General features: G+C 39.6%; 1 protein-coding gene across 5 annotated transcripts; it reads left to right on the top strand.

Moving 5' to 3' along the window:
- Window positions 1–4,566: 4,566 nt before the first annotated feature.
- On the top strand, window positions 4,567–18,487 carry LOC149016065 (Pentatricopeptide repeat (PPR) superfamily protein). 5 transcript variants are annotated; one of them, XM_089157186.1, is made up of 5 exons: window positions 4,567–7,555; window positions 7,667–7,772; window positions 11,084–11,247; window positions 11,430–11,599; window positions 11,709–13,409. In XM_089157186.1, exon 1 carries the CDS (start codon window positions 4,695–4,697, stop codon window positions 7,134–7,136), a length of 2,442 nt encoding a protein of 813 aa, XP_089013312.1. In that variant the 5' UTR covers window positions 4,567–4,694; the 3' UTR covers window positions 7,137–7,555; window positions 7,667–7,772; window positions 11,084–11,247; window positions 11,430–11,599; window positions 11,709–13,409. The 5 variants fall into 5 exon arrangements, with proteins under 5 accessions (XP_089013312.1, XP_089013313.1, XP_089013310.1 ...); XM_089157187.1 differs by lacking the exons at window positions 11,084–11,247; window positions 11,430–11,599; window positions 11,709–13,409 and adding exons at window positions 17,030–17,227; window positions 17,341–18,487; XM_089157184.1 differs by having other exon boundaries at window positions 11,430–13,409.
- Window positions 18,488–19,341: the final 854 nt, after the last annotated feature.

Here is a 19,341-nt window from a genome sequence, read left to right as displayed (position 1 = left end):
ATGAGAGATTAGAGGAGCTCTATTCGTAACTCTCATGCCACAAATTCTCCCTACTTCTTCTTCCCTCCTGAAAATGGCACTCAATCCTATGCATATAGGATGAACAGGGTGGGGGAAAGGGGGTCTAACATGTCATACGCTTTCTTCTTATCCAACTTGAGTCCCATGAGTCTTTTTCTTCCTCTTATTAATGCGAGAGAAAGAGTTCATGTGCCATGAAGATATTGTCTAATATGAGTCTTGAAGGAATAAAAGTTGATTGAACTGGGTTGATTAGCTTCAGGAGGATTTGTTGTAGTCTGCAGGACATGATTTTTTAGGCAACCTTGATGTGATCCAACACCTCTAAGATCCAAAGTGGGGCCACAACCACAAAAAAAAAAAAAAAAAAAAACTAATTGAACTCATTGTTGAATTCAGAAGTACCGTCGGTCGGGGTAAATATCATCTCGAGGGAGTGGGGTCAAAATTGGGAATAAGACAAGGCCAACCCCTAAGACTAGCGGAAACACAAAACAGGGAGGGGGCCGGGGAAAAGAAAGAATAAGAAACATTCAAGTTAGGATCCATATATCCCGAAGTGAAATAGTCATTAATAAACTGAAATAAGTCTAGATGGATACAATCCCATAGCTTTTGAAGAATAGTGGTGGTAGTCCATTAGGTCCAATCCATAAAAAATAAAGTGGTTTTGATTTCCTCCAATGAAGGCAATGCCAATAGAGAGTTGTTCATTTATGGAGTGATTATGGGTTATGTAGCATGTAGCACTTGATTAAGGGCAAGTTGGTCAATAGGTTCAGACATGAAGGTAGTGGAGAAGTGATGTGTAAGGATCTCAGTTATTCTCTATTTATTTGTGGTCCATACCCCATGTTCATCTTTCAACTTGAGTATCTTGTAGGACTACCTACGTTGGAGGGTGGTAGCATAAAAAAGATGGTATTACTATCACCTTCTTTTAACTAGGAGATTTTGGACTTTTGTATCCATATAAGTTCCTCTCATGTGAGCTCTTCTGCTAGCATGTTTTGCATACTACTAACCCTATCTTGTGAATAGGTTGGTCCAGTTTGTGCCTATAATTTCTCCAATGCAGCTGGTAGATTTTTAATATTATCTTGCACTTTGACTGAAGACTTCTTTGTTCAATATTTTAAATTGACCTAGGTGGCCATCATCTTTTGTTGCAATTGATCAATTGTTGTACCCTGGTAATTTTTCTCCCATATTTTATGTGTAAGACCTTTTGCGTCTAGATAGCGTAACCAAAGCTCCTTCAAATTTGAACGAACTTAAACCCTTTGTGCAGCCTCCTTCAAAGTCTAGGAGTATGGGGGTGTGGTCTAATCCCAGGGTCATTTTAACAAAAACACATGCCTCAAGGTACTCAAGTCTCCACTGGTGATTACAGAAAACTCTATCTAGACGAACTCTTATAATATCCTTCCCTTTTCTTTTATTGCACCACGTAAAAGGAGATACATTGAAACCCAAGTCAAGAAAACCACAACTATTCATCATTTCTTTAAAGCATTGGCAGTCATGTGATTTTGAAGTTACACCCCCAGTTTTCTCTTTCCAATTGAGGTGCGCATTGAAATCCCCCATATAGATCCACGGGATATCTCTATTAATACTTAGAAATTCCAATCTTTCCCATACTAGGTATCTATTGGCCTTCATCGGATCACCATAGATGAAAGTGACAAAAAAGGGAGGTTCACTAAGGATAGAAATTTGTGTATCAATCACTCTTAGATAAACAGCCAAAATTGTTAAATGCCGATGACGTGGTTTCCAGAAAAGAGATAGGCCACCAGTTTGTTTAAGGGTGAAAGTGGTATAAGGCTTCAAAACCTAGGCTTTTCCCCATCAAGTGTACTTTATCTGAATTATTCTTTGTTTCCATTAGGAAAACAAGGTCCGGATTCTCCAACCGATTTAACTTCTTCAAGAAACGCTTTGTGGTTTGATTTCTCATGCCCTGAATATTTGAGCTCAAGAGTTTTGTTGGTGCCCATGAAGATGGGGTTGATGGTGCTCCATGAGCTCCACCCTTAAAAAATGTTGGGGTTGGTCATTGTTCCCATTGGGGAGGATAATGGGGGTGAACTAGGATTATCAATTGACGAGGAAAGGCCAAAATAGGATCAATAGTTACAGAGAGTGCCCTTTTCTTATGGGCTCTCCGTGGAGGTGATTGTGGGTGAGTTGGTATTGGCCCGGGTTTATGGACAACTGAGGTATTAGGTATTTCCATAGTTGTGGGGGTTGTGGTAATAGGGAAATAGAGTGAGATAGAGTAGGAGTTGGGTTATGGTTTGCAATGGTATTTGAAGTCTATTGTTGGTTATTGATGGAAAAGCCCGATAGTTGGGGTAGAATAGTTGTTAGGGCTGAGCTAGGTTATGGGCGCTTAAAAAGTTGTGGTGGCTAGTAGGAGGGGCCTGAAAAAGTTGTGTGAAGAGGAGTGTTACTTTCTACAAGTAATGAGGTGGCAACTGGTGTTGCGTACAAAACAAGGTGGAAAGGGGATGTTTGGTTCGTAAAATGGCAGTTTTGTAAAGTTTGGGTAGTAGAAAGGGTAAGGAAAGGGGTAGGGAATTGTATAAGGATTGGCTTGAGGTTGATAGACAGTAAAAGGTGTAACCATGGATGCCACGTGTTAGGAGACAAACTAGGGGTTGATGATTTGGTGGTCGGTTTTGGGGATGAGGGAGGTGCCAGTGGATGGGACCATTGCAGTCTGCGACACCATAGGGGCAGGGTGGGTTGTGTGTGATTGGGTGTGGTCATACCTTGTGCAAGAGGGTTGGTACGTGATAGGGTATGAAGTGAGAGAGAGTGATGGTTAGTATTGTCTTCTCCGGTACGGTGGTCCAGAATTGAGGGTGCTGCCTATTCAATGAATCGAGAGAGGGGTGGGTTTCCTCGGATATGAGCTCCATCCAGATCATAGGAAAAACCCTCACACATTTCATGAGGGACCACAAACAGTGCAATGAGCAGTAGCAGCTTCAAAGAGTCTATCACTTCTACTATCATCATGCCCAATGAAGCCACAAAATATAGTAGATAGGGAGGCGTTCATACCTTAAATTAACTATGATTGGTTTGCCTTCTTTCCTCTAGATATGGAGTATGGAGTTTAGTTGTTCCCCAATATCCATAGATATTTGAACTTGCATGTACCTCAGTTGCTTGCCAAATTGAAAACCATTGATAACCATCACCTTCTGTGGGGAGCTAAGCATCTTACCCAACTTCATAGCAATTTTAGAAGTGATTAGTTCTGTTGGAGCTCCATGTATTTAAACCCATAGGTCTACTGAGTTGAAACTCCATTGTTTCTCTGAATTCCATCATTCTGAGATGATGAGGTTGCCAACAACAGTCCATGGACTCTCATCCAAAACGTTCTTCAAGTCCATGTGAGAATGAAAATAAAAGAGATATGTATGCTCTAAGAAAGGGATAACGTCCACTAGTCTGGTGGTATTCCACCCTTTAATGAGCCCTTTTGAGACCGCTTGAGAATGATACCTTTTTCCTTCTAGAATTCTACCAATTAGTGTATTTTGGGTGGTTGACGGGTTGGTGGGTCTAGCAGTACAGGTGGATGTGAAGAGGAAACCATGGTTCACAGAGAGTAGGGTGTTTTTTGGATTCAGAGGGGAATGGAAGTTGGATAGTTGAGGATGGTTGGAAGGAGAGGCTGGGTTGTGGGGAGAAGGTGACATTGCCAGAGGAAAAGGATTTCAGAGACACTCAGAAGAGCATAAACACTTCATTGCGGAGGAGAAAAGTTACCTGTTAGATCGGATTCTCATCGAACTAGCTATAGCTTAGTTTGAGTACTAGAAAAGGGTTCATGAGCATGACAAAGAGTGAGAATAATTACTCCCACAACTTTCTCCACAATGCTAGTAATTTATACAAAAGTTGAAATGCTATAAATTTTAGTAAAACCTTAACTCACCATATTAAATTTATTTCATAGTCTGTCTTTCTTCTATTTTTGCATTCTATCTTCAGACCCTATAAATAAAAATTAATTGAAGATCAACTGGTAATAGGGTCTAACTAATAAATTAAATACATCAAAAGGTGGTAGTAATTTTAGGGATACTTAAGCAGGTGGGGCTGGGAATTTCCCAAATATCAATGCCACCTTTGAACTATTCAATTTAGAGCAAATTGCACCGACACCCCAAAATTGATGCCTTAAAGCACTGATATCCTACTTTATGTTTATAAAACACAAAGACCCAAAATTGAATTTTTATTGAATATATTTGTCCAATTTTATCATTAAAAACAATTAAATAAATGTTTATTTTGTTTCAATTCTAAAAATATCCCTATAATAAATAGTATCAAGATTGTGATAAATTGGACAAGTACATCCAATGAAAATTTAATTTTGAGATCTTCGTATTTTTTAAATATAAAATAGGGTGTAACAGCATTAAGGCCTTTATTTTGGGTCTTAGTGCAATTTGTTCTTCAATTTATCAAACCCCCAATTATTCAATTTATTACTACCACCATTGGAATATCGAACGCCATCCAAGAGAGCAGAAATACGGCGCAGGATATTTCCATGAACCTTTCTATATCTCCTCACCACTGAACCCCGAAATCTAATTTGATTGCCAACAGCTTCCTCTGGTATTTCTGATATTGGCACCATGACTGAGAAACTCGCTCTACCTATACTGTTACCAGGTCCTCCTCCATCAAAACCTATCTTTTCAGAACAGTCTCAGCCACCCAACAGTCCTTCTTCTTCTTCTTCTTCTTCTTCTTCTTCTTTAACATCTCTTATGCAGGAGCTTCTTATCCAACGCGCCCCGAATCCTCTTGAAAGTCCTAAAAACAACCAACCTCCTAACTTCCTAAGACGAAGAACTCGTCTCGGCAAAGCTGGTGACATAAACAGAGGAAAGCCCTGGGTTCATCATGGTCTCTCTCCACAAGGTCAGAAAACACTCGAAACACTCCTTAGTTGCAGAGCCACTGACATTGATGTCGACAAAATCCTCTGTTCTCTGACCCATATCGACTTAGATTCCCTATCAACTGACCTCTTGGGTATAATTAAAGCTCTGGGTTTTCAAAAGAAGACTGAGCTAGCATTAAATGTCTTCAAATGGATGCGAAACCACCCGGATTTTGATTCCTTCTTGAAAGAACCTGTCGTCCCTGTTCTTCTCGGGATTCTTGGCAAAGACGGCCGGGTTTCTGCTGCCACTTCTCTGCTTCACAGTCTCCACACTGATGGCTACTCTATTGATGTTTATGCTTACACGTCTCTCATTACTGCTTGTGCGAGAAATGGAAGGTACCGTGAGGCAGTTTCGGTTTTCAAGAAAATGGAGGAAGAAGGTTGCAGGCCTACCTTGATTACCTACAATGTGATTCTTAATGTGTATGGTAAGATGGGTATGCCACAGAGAAAGATTTTTGAGGTTGTTGAAGGTATGAAGAAGCAGGGTATTTTCCCTGATTCATACACTTATAATACTCTTATAAGCTGCTGTCGCCGTGGTTCTTTGTATGAAGAAGCTGCTATGATTTTTGAGGAGATGAAATCATCTGGTTTTGCTCCGGATAAAGTTACTTATAATGCACTGTTAGATGTTTATGGCAAATCCAAGCGCCCTAAGGATGCTATGAAAGTGTTGCAGGAGATGGAAACTAACGGGTTTACTCCAAGTATAGTGACTTATAATTCTTTGCTCTCTGCTTATGCTAGAAATGGGCTTTTGGAGGAAGCAATGGAGCTCAAGACCCAGATGTTGGAGAAGGGATTCAGACCTGATGTTTTTACTTACACCACTTTGTTGTCAGGATTTGAGAAGGCTGGGAAGGATGAGGCTGCTATGAAGGTTTTTGAGGAGATGAGAAACGCTGGTTGCAAGCCTAATATGTGCACCTTTAATGCCCTTATCAAGATGCATGGGAATCGTGGGAAGTTTGATGAGATGATGAAAGTCTTTCAAGAACTGAAGAACAGCCAGTTTAGCCCTGATATTGTTACTTGGAATTCTCTGCTGGCCGTGTTTGGGCAGAACGGGATGGACTCTCTGGTGTCTGGGGTGTTCAAGGAAATGAAGAAAGCAGGATTTGTACCTGAGAGGGACACTTTCAATACCCTGATCGGTGCCTACAGTCGCTGCGGGTCATATGACCAGGCCATGGCTGTTTACCACAGGATGCTAGATGCTGGTGTTAGTCCAGATCTTTCTACTTACAATGCTGTCTTGGCTGCCCTGGCTCGTGGGGGGCTATGGGTACAAGCAGAGAAGATAGTTGCTGAAATGAGGGATGGAGGTCGGTGTAAGCCAAATGAGAATTCATACAGTTCTTTGTTGCATGCATATGCAAATGGGAAGGAGATTGAGCGAATGGGTTCTCTAGCTAAAGATATATATTCTGGTATAATTGAGCCTCATGCTCTGCTCTTGAAGACCCTTGTACTGGTTAATAGCAAGAGTGACCTTCTGAAGGAAACAGAACAAGCTTTCCTGGAACTGAGAAGAAATGGATTTTCTCCTGATATAATCACGCTGAATGCCATGATTTCCATTTACGGTCGTCGGCAGATGGTTGAGAAAGCAAATGAAATCTTTAACTTCATGAAAGAGAGGGGGTTTACACCTAGCCTGGCAACCTACAATAGCTTGATTTATATGCATAGTCGATCTGCAGACTCTGAGAGATCAGAAGAAATCCTCCGGGAAATCCAGGCATCAGGGTTGAGGCCAGATCTTATTTCTTACAACACTGTTATCTTTTCATATGCAAGGAAGTGCCGGATGAAGGATGCCTCTCGGATTTTAGCAGAACTGAAGAATTCTAAACTTGCTCCTGATGTCATTACCTACAATACCTTCATTGCAAGTTATGCAGCCCACTCCCTGTTTGTTGAAGCAATTGATGTTGTCAAATACATGGTCAAACATGGTTGTAGCCCAAACCACAACACTTATAATTGCATTGTTGATTGGTACTGTAAGCATGGTAGACGAGATGAGGCCGTCATGTTTGTTCACAACCTTCACAACATTGATCCACATATTTCTAGGGAGGAAGAAAGTCGCTTATCAGATCGAATAAGAAAGAAATGATCTTTGAAGGGCCTATTCTTGGACATGAGAAAAGCAGTTCAGTTGGTGTGCTCCTCACTCTCTTATAATAGCACGTGTGGTCCTTGATTTGCCTTTCCAAGATATGTTTGTACAGATTTTGAGCCTGATTAGCATAGTTTTAAGGAGGGGGCATGATAGTGCTAGGTTTGAAGCATCTCTATAACATCCTGGAAGAGTGAATTTAGTAACATCTCAAATGGGAGATGCAAAATACACTTTTGATTATGTACAAAGGATGCGGTTTCTTGCATATACTAATACCAAATCTTTGAGGATTGAGTCGTAGCAGTACTCATACATGTAATACTTATCAGCAGATATGGAAGGATACTGTAAACTGTGGATGCTACTGTATTAGACTGCTGGTCAGTGGGTTTGCTCCTCATTTTCCAGGATATGTATGTGTCAAACTTTAATTCTGATACTTTTCATAATTTTTTACTGTTTTATATATGGAACTTACTCTCTGGTTTCTTTAGTCTCTGGACCTGATACCTTGGACTATGTAGGTTATTTATCTGAACAAGCAAGAGTTCAGGGTTTTGTACTAAATTCAGCCATTTCATCTGGTTATTTGTTTGTGAAAGAGAGGATATGGAACTCATATCCCATTAGGTATGTATTCTTTCTTGTATAACATTTCATGCACAAGATTTCTATGGCCATGGGTTTTATTATTTCAAGTTAGTACTATGACTAGTAAGATGCTATAATTATATCCCAATTTTTGCATCCGGTTAAGGGCCGAATCTTTCATTCCTTCTTACTTTCTGTAGAATATCTTGAATGCTACTAAAGTGAAAGTGCATTTATTGGACATGTATAACCAAATAACATTGTATTGTGTGTTTGGGGGGGGGGGGGGGGAGGGGACAGTTCACCTCCCACAATGTTCCGTTGTTCCATTACTTCGTAATCTGAAAGTGTATTGACCTTTTGTTTTTTTCGTATTGGTGAAAAGGTGGTCAGTGGAATGAAATAATGCTCTACATTTATCATAGTTGTCAAGGCAAGGCACCGGTTAGGGGTCCAGGCAGTTGCCACTTTATTGTAAGGCGCCTTGCACGAGTTTAATTACTATTGAACCAAAATTTGGCATTTATGTATGCCAAATATCATATGATAAACTATTTTCATATGTGATATTTCATTTACTTAAGGTGACCCCATTTAGTTGGGAAAAGGCTTGTGGTTGTTTTATATTTCATTTAGTTAAGATATTATTCATAGATAAAAAATGTCTCCCATTTGAATCCTATAAAAATAGTTCAAAAATAAAATTCTGAGAAAGTTACACAAAAAAGAAAAAAATCAACCCCCCAAGTATGGTGTATTTATGTTAGACAAGAAGGGGCTAGGGGCATGCACGCTTAATTGCCATATTCACCTCGATACCTCCTTAGTACTTCAGTTGCCTTAAAATGCCTTGGATTGCCTCTACATTGTAACGACTATGATATTATAACGAGTTTTTTGGTCAAAAGAAAAGAAGTTAGAAACTATTCTTGAGCTAGGTCTCAAGGCACTCCCAACTACATCAATATGCTTAAAACAAAGAGATTATATACTTATAATGGATCTATTGGTTTAAAGGGTAGAAGCTATATTTGAGCTAGGTCCTAAGGCACACTGACTACCTCTATATGCTTAATACAAAGAGAAAACACAAAATCATGGTCACTCAAAAGGGGGGGTGGGGGGGACACCCAGACCAAACCCCAAACCATGGTCAGACCACCCCTCTTCTAACCTGCAGTAACACTTACTATTCTTCTATAATATATGTATACACTCCTTTTTGTTAGTGAGTTTTTTTCCTACTAAAAGTTTATTCCCCTAGTCCTTGATGATGCTATGATTTGGAAAGTTGCCAAGGAAACATATCCTAAAATTGGTAACGATACATAGTGCTTTGAGATCCTAAAGAAGGTTCACCAGTTACAAACTTACAACAAAAGAAGCTTACCTTGTCTGACTACTACAACACTCTTCGAGACTATTATTAGACCTTTGACTTCTACGGCTGTTTTACTCCATCCTATGCTGTGGATATGGCTGCCTATCAGAAGTGGGAAGACAAGCTTTGAGTGTATGATTTTTTGGCAGGGTTGAATATTGAGTATGATCAGATTCGAGCACATTCTTTCTCGAGAGCCTTTTCCTTCTCTAGAGCAAGCCTATGCCATGGTTGATACTGAGGACGGTTATGGTACATACTCAAAACATATGATAAATCTACATTAGTGGCTGGTTCTGGCAATAGTAAATCTAGTTATGATGATTCTCAACCTTTAGTAAAGTGTGAGTATTGTGGAAAAGAGCACCATACAAATTACAAGTGTTGGAAATTGCATGGACATCCATTAAATTCCCATGGAGGAGGTAGGAATGGAGATAGGGGCAATCAAACATTTGCAAACCAAGTTAGTTCTAACACCCTGAGTATTCCAACACCGCTTATTTAAATGAGCTCCAACACCTTCGCCAGTTGATGTCCAGATCTAACGCATCTTCTCCAATGCCGACTTTTAATGTGAGTGTAGCTTTTTCAATTGTTCCCCCTCTGCTACTCCACAATTTCCTGCAGGTGTTTTCGGCTGTCACAATGTCAATTTGACTTATCCCTCCCGGATAATCGACTTTGGGGCAACCGACCATATTACAGGCTCATTTTTTTGTTTCATATTTATTCGTCTATTCCTTTTGTTCAGGATGTTTAAAAAGGCTGGTGGGTCTCTTTACCCTATCTCTGGGAAGGAATCTATTATCTGTTCACCTTCCCTTACCCTATCTAATGTTTTGTGTGTTCCTAAGTTTTCGGCTAATCTTTTATATATTAGTAGCTTTACTTCTGATATGAACTGCAAAATAAACTTTTCCCCCCATTTTTATTGTGTGTTTTAGGACTTGAAAACGAGGCGTAGGAGTGGCAGTGGTAGTCAAAAAAGGGGGCTTTACTTGTTGGATGGGTCTCCATCAGCTCTTTCTATGGCCTCTAGTTCCACCTCTTTTGCACCTTTTACTTTATTGTAGTGGCATTAGCATCTTGGCCATGTCCCTTCACGTATTTTGTTTAAACTATTTCTTGATTTGATTAAAAGATGTAATTTAAACGATTTTTATTATAAGGCCTGTATTGTGGCCACAAACTAGGCATGTTTACCCTATTTCGGATCATTGTAGTACAGTTCCTTTTTGGAATTGTATCTTTATCTGGTTATAGATTGTTTTGTTACCTTTATTGACTGTTGCACTTGAACCACCCGGGTTTACTTACTTCACAAAAAAAGTGACGTTTTCTCGTGTTTCTAGAATTTTCATAATATAGTTAGGACTCAGTTTGGGGTGATAGTCAAAATCCTTCGTATAGATAAAGGGATTGAGTACTCGGGTGGAACATTCCCTTTTTACCTAGCTGATCATGGCATCATACATCAGACCAGTTGCGTCGACGCTCTACCTCAAAATGGGGTTGCCAAATAAAATAATAGACATCTACTTAAGGTAACACGTTCCTTTATATTTATTATGCATGTACCTCCTTAATTTTGGGGTGATGTGGTTCTTACTGCAACATATCTAATTAATCAAATGTTTTCCTGGGTCTTTGACCAATTCTGTCCCCATGAGATTCTGTTAGGGACAACAACCTTTATAGTGCCACCCATGTTTTTGTTTGAGTTGCCTTTTGTTCGAAATCATCATTTTCATTTAAAGTTGGATCCTTGTGGGTTAAAGTGCATTTTTTTGGATTATCCTCCTATATAGAAGACGTATAAGTGTTATCATCTTGGTTCTCATTGTTTTTTTTTGTCTCTATGGATGTTGTGTTCCAAGAACAAGTTCCTTATTTTTCTGCTACACTTCTTTAGGGGGAGAATCTTAGTGAAGAGGTTCTAAAGTTGATTCCTCTGAGATTGTTGCAGAGGATCCTCCTTTGGAAGATGGGAGGACTGGACAAGAACAACTGGTGGATGATGTGCAGGGGGAGCCTAGACCTTTGAAGACCAATCAAAGAAAGAAGCAACCCATTCTGAACCAAGCCAATTGTAAGCTTTGGTTCCTAGTCCTAAAAAATCCGTTCCTTTAGGTGAGTCTGTTTGTGACCCTTCTTCTGATCTTACTTTGGACTTACCAATTGCATTAAGAAAGTAGCAGTGAACTTGTACCAAACATCCTATTTTCAATTATATTTCATATCAGTCCCTATCCTTAAAGTTTCAAAGTTTGATTTCCTCTTTGTCCTCTACTTCCATTCCTAACACTTGGCAGGAGGCATTATCTCACTCAAACTGGAAGGAAGCTATAAATGAGGAAATGCGAGCTTTGGAGAAAAACGAAAAGTGAGAATTGGTGACTTTGCCTACAAGAAAGCAAATTGTTGCGTGCAATGGGTGTTCATGATCAAGTATAAAGCAGATGGGACTATTGAGAGGTATAAGGTAAGATTGGTGGCCAAAGGCTTTAATCAAACTTATGGCATTGACTATCAGGAGATATTTGCCTTTGTTGCCAAGATGAATACAATTCGGACTATTTTTTTATGTGAAGTTAATAAAGGGTGGAGTTTACAACAATTAGATGTGAAGAATGCTTTTTTGTATGGAGAACTCCAAGAGGAGGTGTATTCTACTGTTGAGACGTATGGGAAAGTGTGCAAGTTGAAGAAGGCTTTATATAGGCTGAAGCAATCTCCAAGTGCGTGGTTGGGAAGGTTCGACAAGGCAATGTAGACCACACTTTGTTCATCAAAAGAGATGGTTCCTACGTTACTGTACATTTAGTATATGTGGACGATATTGTGATCACTGGCAATAGCAAAGATGAGATTTCAGCATTGAAAACTTTTTTGGGAACTAAATTTGAGATCGAAGTTATGGAAAAGCTCAAATATTTCCTAGGGCTGTAGTTGGCATATTCTGCGAGTGGTGAATCTCTATTTAGAGGAAGGATATATTGGGTCTTCTCGAGGAAATTGGGATGCTTGGATGTAAGGCTGCTGAGACTCCTATTGAACCTAACCTACACTTGAAGGCTAAGGAAACCGGTTGCAAGAGTCACAAGACAATGTATCAAAAAGTTGGTTGGAAAGTTGATTTATTTATCTCACATGAGGTCTGACATCACATTTGCAGTTAGTTTTGTTCGCCACTATATGCATGATCCCTAATCCTCACATTTGGATGTAGTGTATTGGATTTTGAGGTACTTGAAGGCCACTTCAGGAAAAGGGATTTTAATTTCAACTTATAGACACAAGTTGTATCCTTTGTTGGAATGGTTTGGAGGACTTTGACCACCTCTTCTTTTCTTGCCCCTTTTCCAAATCTATTTGGGAAAAAACCCTATCTTTCATTTGGCCCCGCTCAAGATACTCTTTTGGTTTTGCTAGTGACTAGTCTTGGATTCTGAGAAACTTTTCAGGTTCTACCATATGTGATCGGGTTGGTAAGTTTGTTTTTTGTGCCATTGTCCATCATCTTCGGTGGGAGCGCAATCTTCGAAGATGGACTTCCAAATCCCGCTCTAAAGATATGATTTAGAATGCCATCTTCTTTGATGTTTCTTCTAGACTTGTAACTTCTCCTCTCCCCCTGATTGATGATACCCCAAGGAACAGACTTATTGTTGACTCCTGGGGCGCCTTAGCTCTTCTCTTCAGTATTCCTCTTAGAGGCCACTTTGTTCTCCTTTTTCATAATTTATATTATTTATTCATCCAAAAAAAAAAAAAAAAAAAGATTGAGGCATATACAGATGCAAAATGGGCTAGATGTCTAGATGATAGGAGGTCTACCTCTTGGTATTGTGTGTATGAGAGAGGTAATCTTATGACTTGGAGAGCAAGAAACAGGCTGTGGTTGCAAGGTCCAGTGCGGAGGCCGAATGTAAGGCGATTGCTCAGGGCATTTGTGAGGTGATATGGCTGAAAGGACTGCTTCAGGAGGTTGGGACAAATTGAGAGGTTCCTAAACAGTTCTACTAAGATAGTAAGTTAGTAATCAACATAGCTTACAACCCAATACAGCATGATAGGACTAAGTATGTAGAGATTGACAAACATTTAATGAAAAAGAAGGTTGAGGCCAGGGTGATCCATGTCACCTTTGTTACTTCAGACGAGCAACGGCTTGATGTGCTCATAAAAGGCTTAAGCACTAAGGTGTTCAGTAGTATTATTGGCAAGTTTATAAATATCTATGCCTCAACTTGAAGGGGACTGTTGGAAGTATGATTGAGTTTATCTAATTGGAATAAGACTCTTCTTTTAGTTATATATATATATATATATATTTTTTTTTGGTTTCTTATTTGGTGTTAGATTGGATTCCTAATAAGTGTAGGATTAGTTTTTACTTGTTTTTCTCTTCCTACTTAGAGTGGGATTTACTCAAATTGTAACTATAATTACCCATTGGGGCCTATGAATGAAACATACCTTTTGAGCAATAATCTCTTGAAATTACAACAAAAATACAGTCCCCCTTAGACTTAGACGAATCGTCTTCTTCGTCCCAAGATCCTGAAAAAGACAAAAATTAGAGGAGAAAGTGACATAATAGTTGTAAATGGAAGTGATTTTATGGATGGATAATAATTTGAAAGGAACATAATCTTTGTCAAATGTTCTCATAGTCGTATCCTCAAGTTGTGATTTAGTATTAGTGGCAAAGCCTGAAGTGGTGGTCGCGTTAGCAACTTGTGGAAGGTCGCCATGAAGTTTCCGGAAAAAGCGTTGGCCGTGTCCAAGACGTCCTCAATGGTGGCAAGTTTTGAACTGCCTTGATTTGTTTCAAGAGGCTTGTGAACCATGCTTTACCAGAATTGCCTACATGACTTTGTCTTGTACTCTGTCCTCCTAAAGTACCACGAGTAAATGTTGCAAGGCTAATTATATACTGGTTTGGTATTGTGAGGTTCTCTCTTGCTACACGAGAACTCTTAGAGGTGTCAGCTAGAGTAGGAACTTGATCACCACCAAGGATCTGTGCTGATTGGAGTCAAATCCTTTCCAAGGCCTCCCAAGAAGCTCACTACAGCAAGTTGTTCTCTTTGTTGTTGCATCATTCTCACATTAGAGGAAATGTAGAATAGAGTTTAATTATTCTTACATTCTTTTAAAGTCATCAAAGTACTAGACTAGAGATTTATCCTTTCTATCAACCCAATAGAACTCTTGTGAAAACTCATAAATTCTGGATAGGTTATCTTGACTAGAATATAACATCTTCAGGTTCTCTCATATACCCTTTACCGTGTGCAAGTGAGCTACAAGGTTCACAATATAGTAATTTATGGAATTAAACTTCTGTCCTAGGATATGTGCATCAGCAAGCCCCCAATTGTCATCATTTTTAGGGTCTGATTTATTCAAATGGGCTAGCTGCCTGCATCCAGTGAGAACTACTTCAACAATAGCCCTCCATAGAGGCACCCTCTTAACTTCTTTGCAGTCAAATGATATGAGGATGAGGAGATAATCCCAGTCATAGTACTCTTATAGTCTTATTGAAGTTTCTCCAAAGAAATCAGCAAAATAACCCAAAAGTTAGTCATCAACCAGATTGACAAAGTAGCCCCAAAAGTAGATCACCTTGACCCTTAAAGCAGCATAATCTGCGACTAACAAAGGAGAATCAAACCCAAGCAGCAGGATTAATTTCACAGCTGTGCCCTCAAACAGAAAACAAATATCTTCCTGAGCCCCAAAAGAAGTACCATCACAATTATCTTCAGACGGAATTAATCTCACAGCTGCTTCCCTCGAAGAGAAAACTGAGAATTCCCCAAAACAGAAAACAGAGAACAGAAAAATATTTTCCCAAACCCAAAAGAAAGGTCAAGCAGAATTATCTTCAGAAACTTGACCCAACAGTGTCTGAAAAAACACGTACAGCTTCCATCCCAAAAAAACAGAAAAATTCTTCAGCAGAAAAAGGTAATCCAGTGGCAACAGTAGTCCAGTAAAAATAACTTACAAACATACATTGAATCAAACAGATCAAGAGCTCATACCTTTGGGACAGAATCTGTCTTCAAACGTAGAGACCTAGTTCTTACTTTTGTTCATGAACTAGTTTTCAGAAAATCAGAAAAACAGTAAGAGGGTGCTGTACCCATCATCCGAATACTTTGACGCTTGTACAAAATCAGTTAATAGAGGCTTCCTTCAATGCGAGTACAAGCAGGGATGGAAAGAGAGTCAGTGACGTTGGATTGTGGGTCTAGTGACCCTGCTCTGATATCATGTAAATTTGTAAACATGAAACAGAGGAAAAAAGGCACTAATTCCCGATGCGGAATTTTTCCCTATTCTGCCCTTATTTCTAACAATCAATATTGGTGTCACTCTTCCTATCGTATCTCAAAAAGGCGCTAATTCTCGATGGGAAATTCTTCCTCATTCTGCCCTTATTTCTAAACGTCAATATTGGTGTCATTCTTCCACTTCAAGAGATCAGACTTGCCAAAAATAGCAGTGCAGCATTGCACTCACCATCTACTCAGCCAGATTTGTCCATTTACTAAATAATTCTTGCTCTCCCTTCTTGTAGCAAACAATATAATGTTTTGTATTCTATGGTCAAAGAGGCTCTCTAGACTAGATTTTACTTTTTACTCTGCTCTGCTTTGAAATTGAAACTCCATGTTTCAACGGTCAACAATCCAGGTATAGGTTGTCCATAAGCTCTTTCAGTTCTGGTGATAGTAACATGAGTTTTCAATTCTCAAATCCATGAAGTGGATTTTTGAAATAGTAAATGCTCATGATTTGCTATTTGAATGAGCAGAAATTCTCATGATTAACTAGCCAATGAACTTCTAGTACTTGTTGCCAAGACCATTTCACACTAAAAGTCTATTGGCCTAGTGTAATAATGGTGTTGTGTAATGCATGTCTTGTATTGCACACATATAGTATAACACCTAGGGGAAAATGACTACTATCTTACTGACTTAGAACTGCTGCCAATGTAGATCAAGGATTAAAATAAAGGTTTTTTATTTTTACCAGGAGGGGAGGGAGAAGAAGTGGTTTTGGGTGGAAATTGTGCAGTTGAGGAAGGCAGTCAGAATCGTGTATAAACAGAGCAGGTGTAAAAATGTATAGTATGATTGATACATCGAAATTAAGGAAAGAATTGTGAAATATGTAGCAAGAGCCTTGTCAAGTTTTGATGTTGGCGCTGTGAAGGATGGAACAGCCGCAAAGTTGCACTATAGTGGATCTCCTTTTTTATAGCCCTTGCCTTTTTGTTTGCAGAGCACACTGCATCAGTGTTGATCGGCTTGAGAAGTAGCATGTTAAGGCATGCTATATTGGGTTGGAGCTTGCTAAAGCTTTTAGATTCTGAATGGTGGTTCTGAAAGCTGAGGCAGGATGAGGTTACCGTTAAAGTTCAGGCAGTTCAGGCATACCAGTGGCTGGTTGAAGTCTGTAAACGTGCAGATGAAGTTATACTGTCGCATGTAAATAATCAGCACATAGGCTATTTTTTATTTTGGCTAAGTATGTATTCAGGGAAAAATAATTTTGTCAAGACAGGTTTCATTCCCTAATGGTTGGGGAAGATGATATGTCTACTACTGTTACACATACACTATTCTTTTTTTCTTTCTCCTCTCCTTTTTAAGAAAATAGGGGTAGGCTGTGGGAGCATTCAGATGTACCGATCTAATGCATCTGTGTACAAAGCAGGTTGGGATTGTTAGCAGGTTTGTGAGTATGCAAGAGTGGATCATGCCATCTTTTGACTCGTATCTTTCCCTTATGTTTTCATTACTGGTAAAAGAGAAGTTCTTACTGTTATGCATATTAATAGTTCATATATCTAATTTGTTGTGGCTGACAATATGTTTATTGAATACAGAGCACCTCATGATGTGAATTATTAGACACTAAGCAGCAAGAAGAGATCTTATGCAAACACTCTTCCAGATGGAGTTGGAGGTCTCTATTCCCTTTTGTGGAGGACTCTTGAAGAAACTCAAGGAACCCTTCTCTTATCAATATGTCACTGAAGCAGCAGACAAGAAGGCTCCAGCAATCTAGGAACTGTAATGATCTGGTGCCGATCTTCTTCTCCTACTTTCAAGTTCTAAATTTATCTCATTAGATCTTCTACACGGACCCAACTCTGCTTTTGGTGAATTTATGTGATATAATCCGCAACTATTGAAGGCCAAACAAGAAGTGGAAAGGGTGTGCTAGCTTGGAAGAGAACAGGTAGCCCTCTTCACAGGAGTGGGTATTCAATAATTGATGGGAGATATGATTGATCTTTTCTTCCCAAGAGATGTGTGATGATGGCAAGCTGGTCAAAATTTCTGATAACTGGAAAGTCACTTCATCACCTAGCCTGGCATTCTACAAGCAGAAAAACCTAAAAGGCTAAAATGGGGTTGGGAAAAGGCTCTGATTCTAACCTGTATACTATGTCTCTTTCATATGTACTGTTATGAAGATTTTCTGAGGTTGAAAAAGAAAGAATACTTTGTACCTGCGTCGAGACGATTGTTAGACATATGCAGTCCTACCCTTATTTCTCAGAGGTTATTTGTAAGCTTGAACTCATGACAAAATGTTTAGTAAATCAGTTCAAATGATGGGTAACTCTTTTGGATCTTCTCTAGTAAATATTATTTGGGAGAAGACAGCTTGGTTACACGGAGCTTGCAAGAGATGTCTCCCTAGGTAGGTTCGAGCCTATAGTTGATTAACTGCCGATCATTCTACCATTGAGCTATTGAGAAACATGGGAGATTAGATCTTGTAATAGTTCAATTCCCAACACTTGGAACTTGGGGCGAAGCCATGTTGTATGTATGGAATAATTATCCCTCTCTTCCACTCTCTCCTTACATAAATGTATCCCCTAAGGATTAGTCGAGGTGTGCCTAACTGGTTTGGATAAACCTCAGTTTCAGAAGTTCTGAAAAAAATGGAAGTCTTACACTTGATGCTGGATGTTAATGTTAATGACCAAGAATGGAAGTGCAAGGTGAGGTTGCAGATTGCCCTGGCGATTCATACATCACAACATGAAGTGAATATGCAAGATTGAAATACAGAGGGGCTGAGAAGATCTCTATCTTATCGACCACAGATTGAGGGAGGATCTCAGCGAAGCCCTGGTGGTTTTTATCCCATCCACAGATAGGGAAGACAAAGGGAAAGGAGCTGATTGAGACTCCCAGATCATCCAACATATTCAGAATATTATTCGATTCTTTAGGATTGATGAAGCGTTAAGAGAAAAAGACTTAAGAGACATCTGTGGCATGGACTTTGCTTCTTACGGTGGGCAGATACAGACAAATGGAGCATTCAGTTGAAGACTGGACAAATCTCTAGAGGGTCCCATGGTTTTCTAATTCTCGTTTACAAAGGCAGAAAATCTACACTTCTGTACTTAAAAGATGATGATGAAAGACATTTGACTGTTTTTGCATGGCGTCCCTTAAATGGGGGCAAAATTAGTGAGTGCCTCTTAAGTGATTTTTATCGTATAGCATCTCCCACTCCCACTGGTCAAGTTAAAATATTCCAAGTTTTTATTTTTATTTTTATGAGAATAAACTTAGATTAAACGAAGTTAGTGCTGAAAGCACTTACAAATACTACATATTGTGCTATTACAACACGCCCCCACGGACCACCGGCAACCGAGAGGGACCACACCCAAGACGGACGAGGACAACCCCCACAAAACAAAACAAACAGAACAACCAAACAAGAGGCGGAAGAAAACAAGATCCAAAATGAAAGAAGAACAAAACGAAACGGAAAAAGAAAACGAGGCAAAGGAAAGAAAGGAAGCAAAACCCACACACCAGGGAAAAGAGCCGAAAGAAAAACAGAAAAACAACCCGAGCAGGGAACAAAACCCACGAGACGACACCGAGGGAGACCAAAAAGCACAAGGACGCCCACCAAGGCGGACAAGCACGCGGAGCAAACCACCGGGGACCGAGAAGGGAACCGAACACCCCGGAGAAGCCCGCCGCGCCAAGGGACCGCAAGACGAGACGGGAAGCAACAACAGACAAAAAGGAAGAGCAAAGAAACGAAAACCAAAAACAAAAGGGGACGAACAACAAAAGCAAAGAAGAGACAAACAAGAAGAAGAACAACCAAGAGGGCCAGGCGACAGCAAGCAAGCACCGACCAGGAAAGCCACCA

Source organism: Hakea prostrata, chromosome 5, assembly GCF_041222555.1.
Source record: "Hakea prostrata isolate BN-2017 chromosome 5, UWA_Hpros_2, whole genome shotgun sequence".
Classification (NCBI taxonomy): domain Eukaryota; kingdom Viridiplantae; phylum Streptophyta; class Magnoliopsida; order Proteales; family Proteaceae; genus Hakea; species Hakea prostrata.
Note: the sequence above shows the minus strand (reverse complement) of the source record. Positions and strands in the feature narration are given on the sequence as shown.

Coding starts and splice junctions, on each gene's coding strand:
- LOC149016065 (XM_089157187.1), top strand. CDS start 4,695: ATGACTGAGAAACTCGCTCTACCTATACTGTTACCAGGTCCTCCTCCA.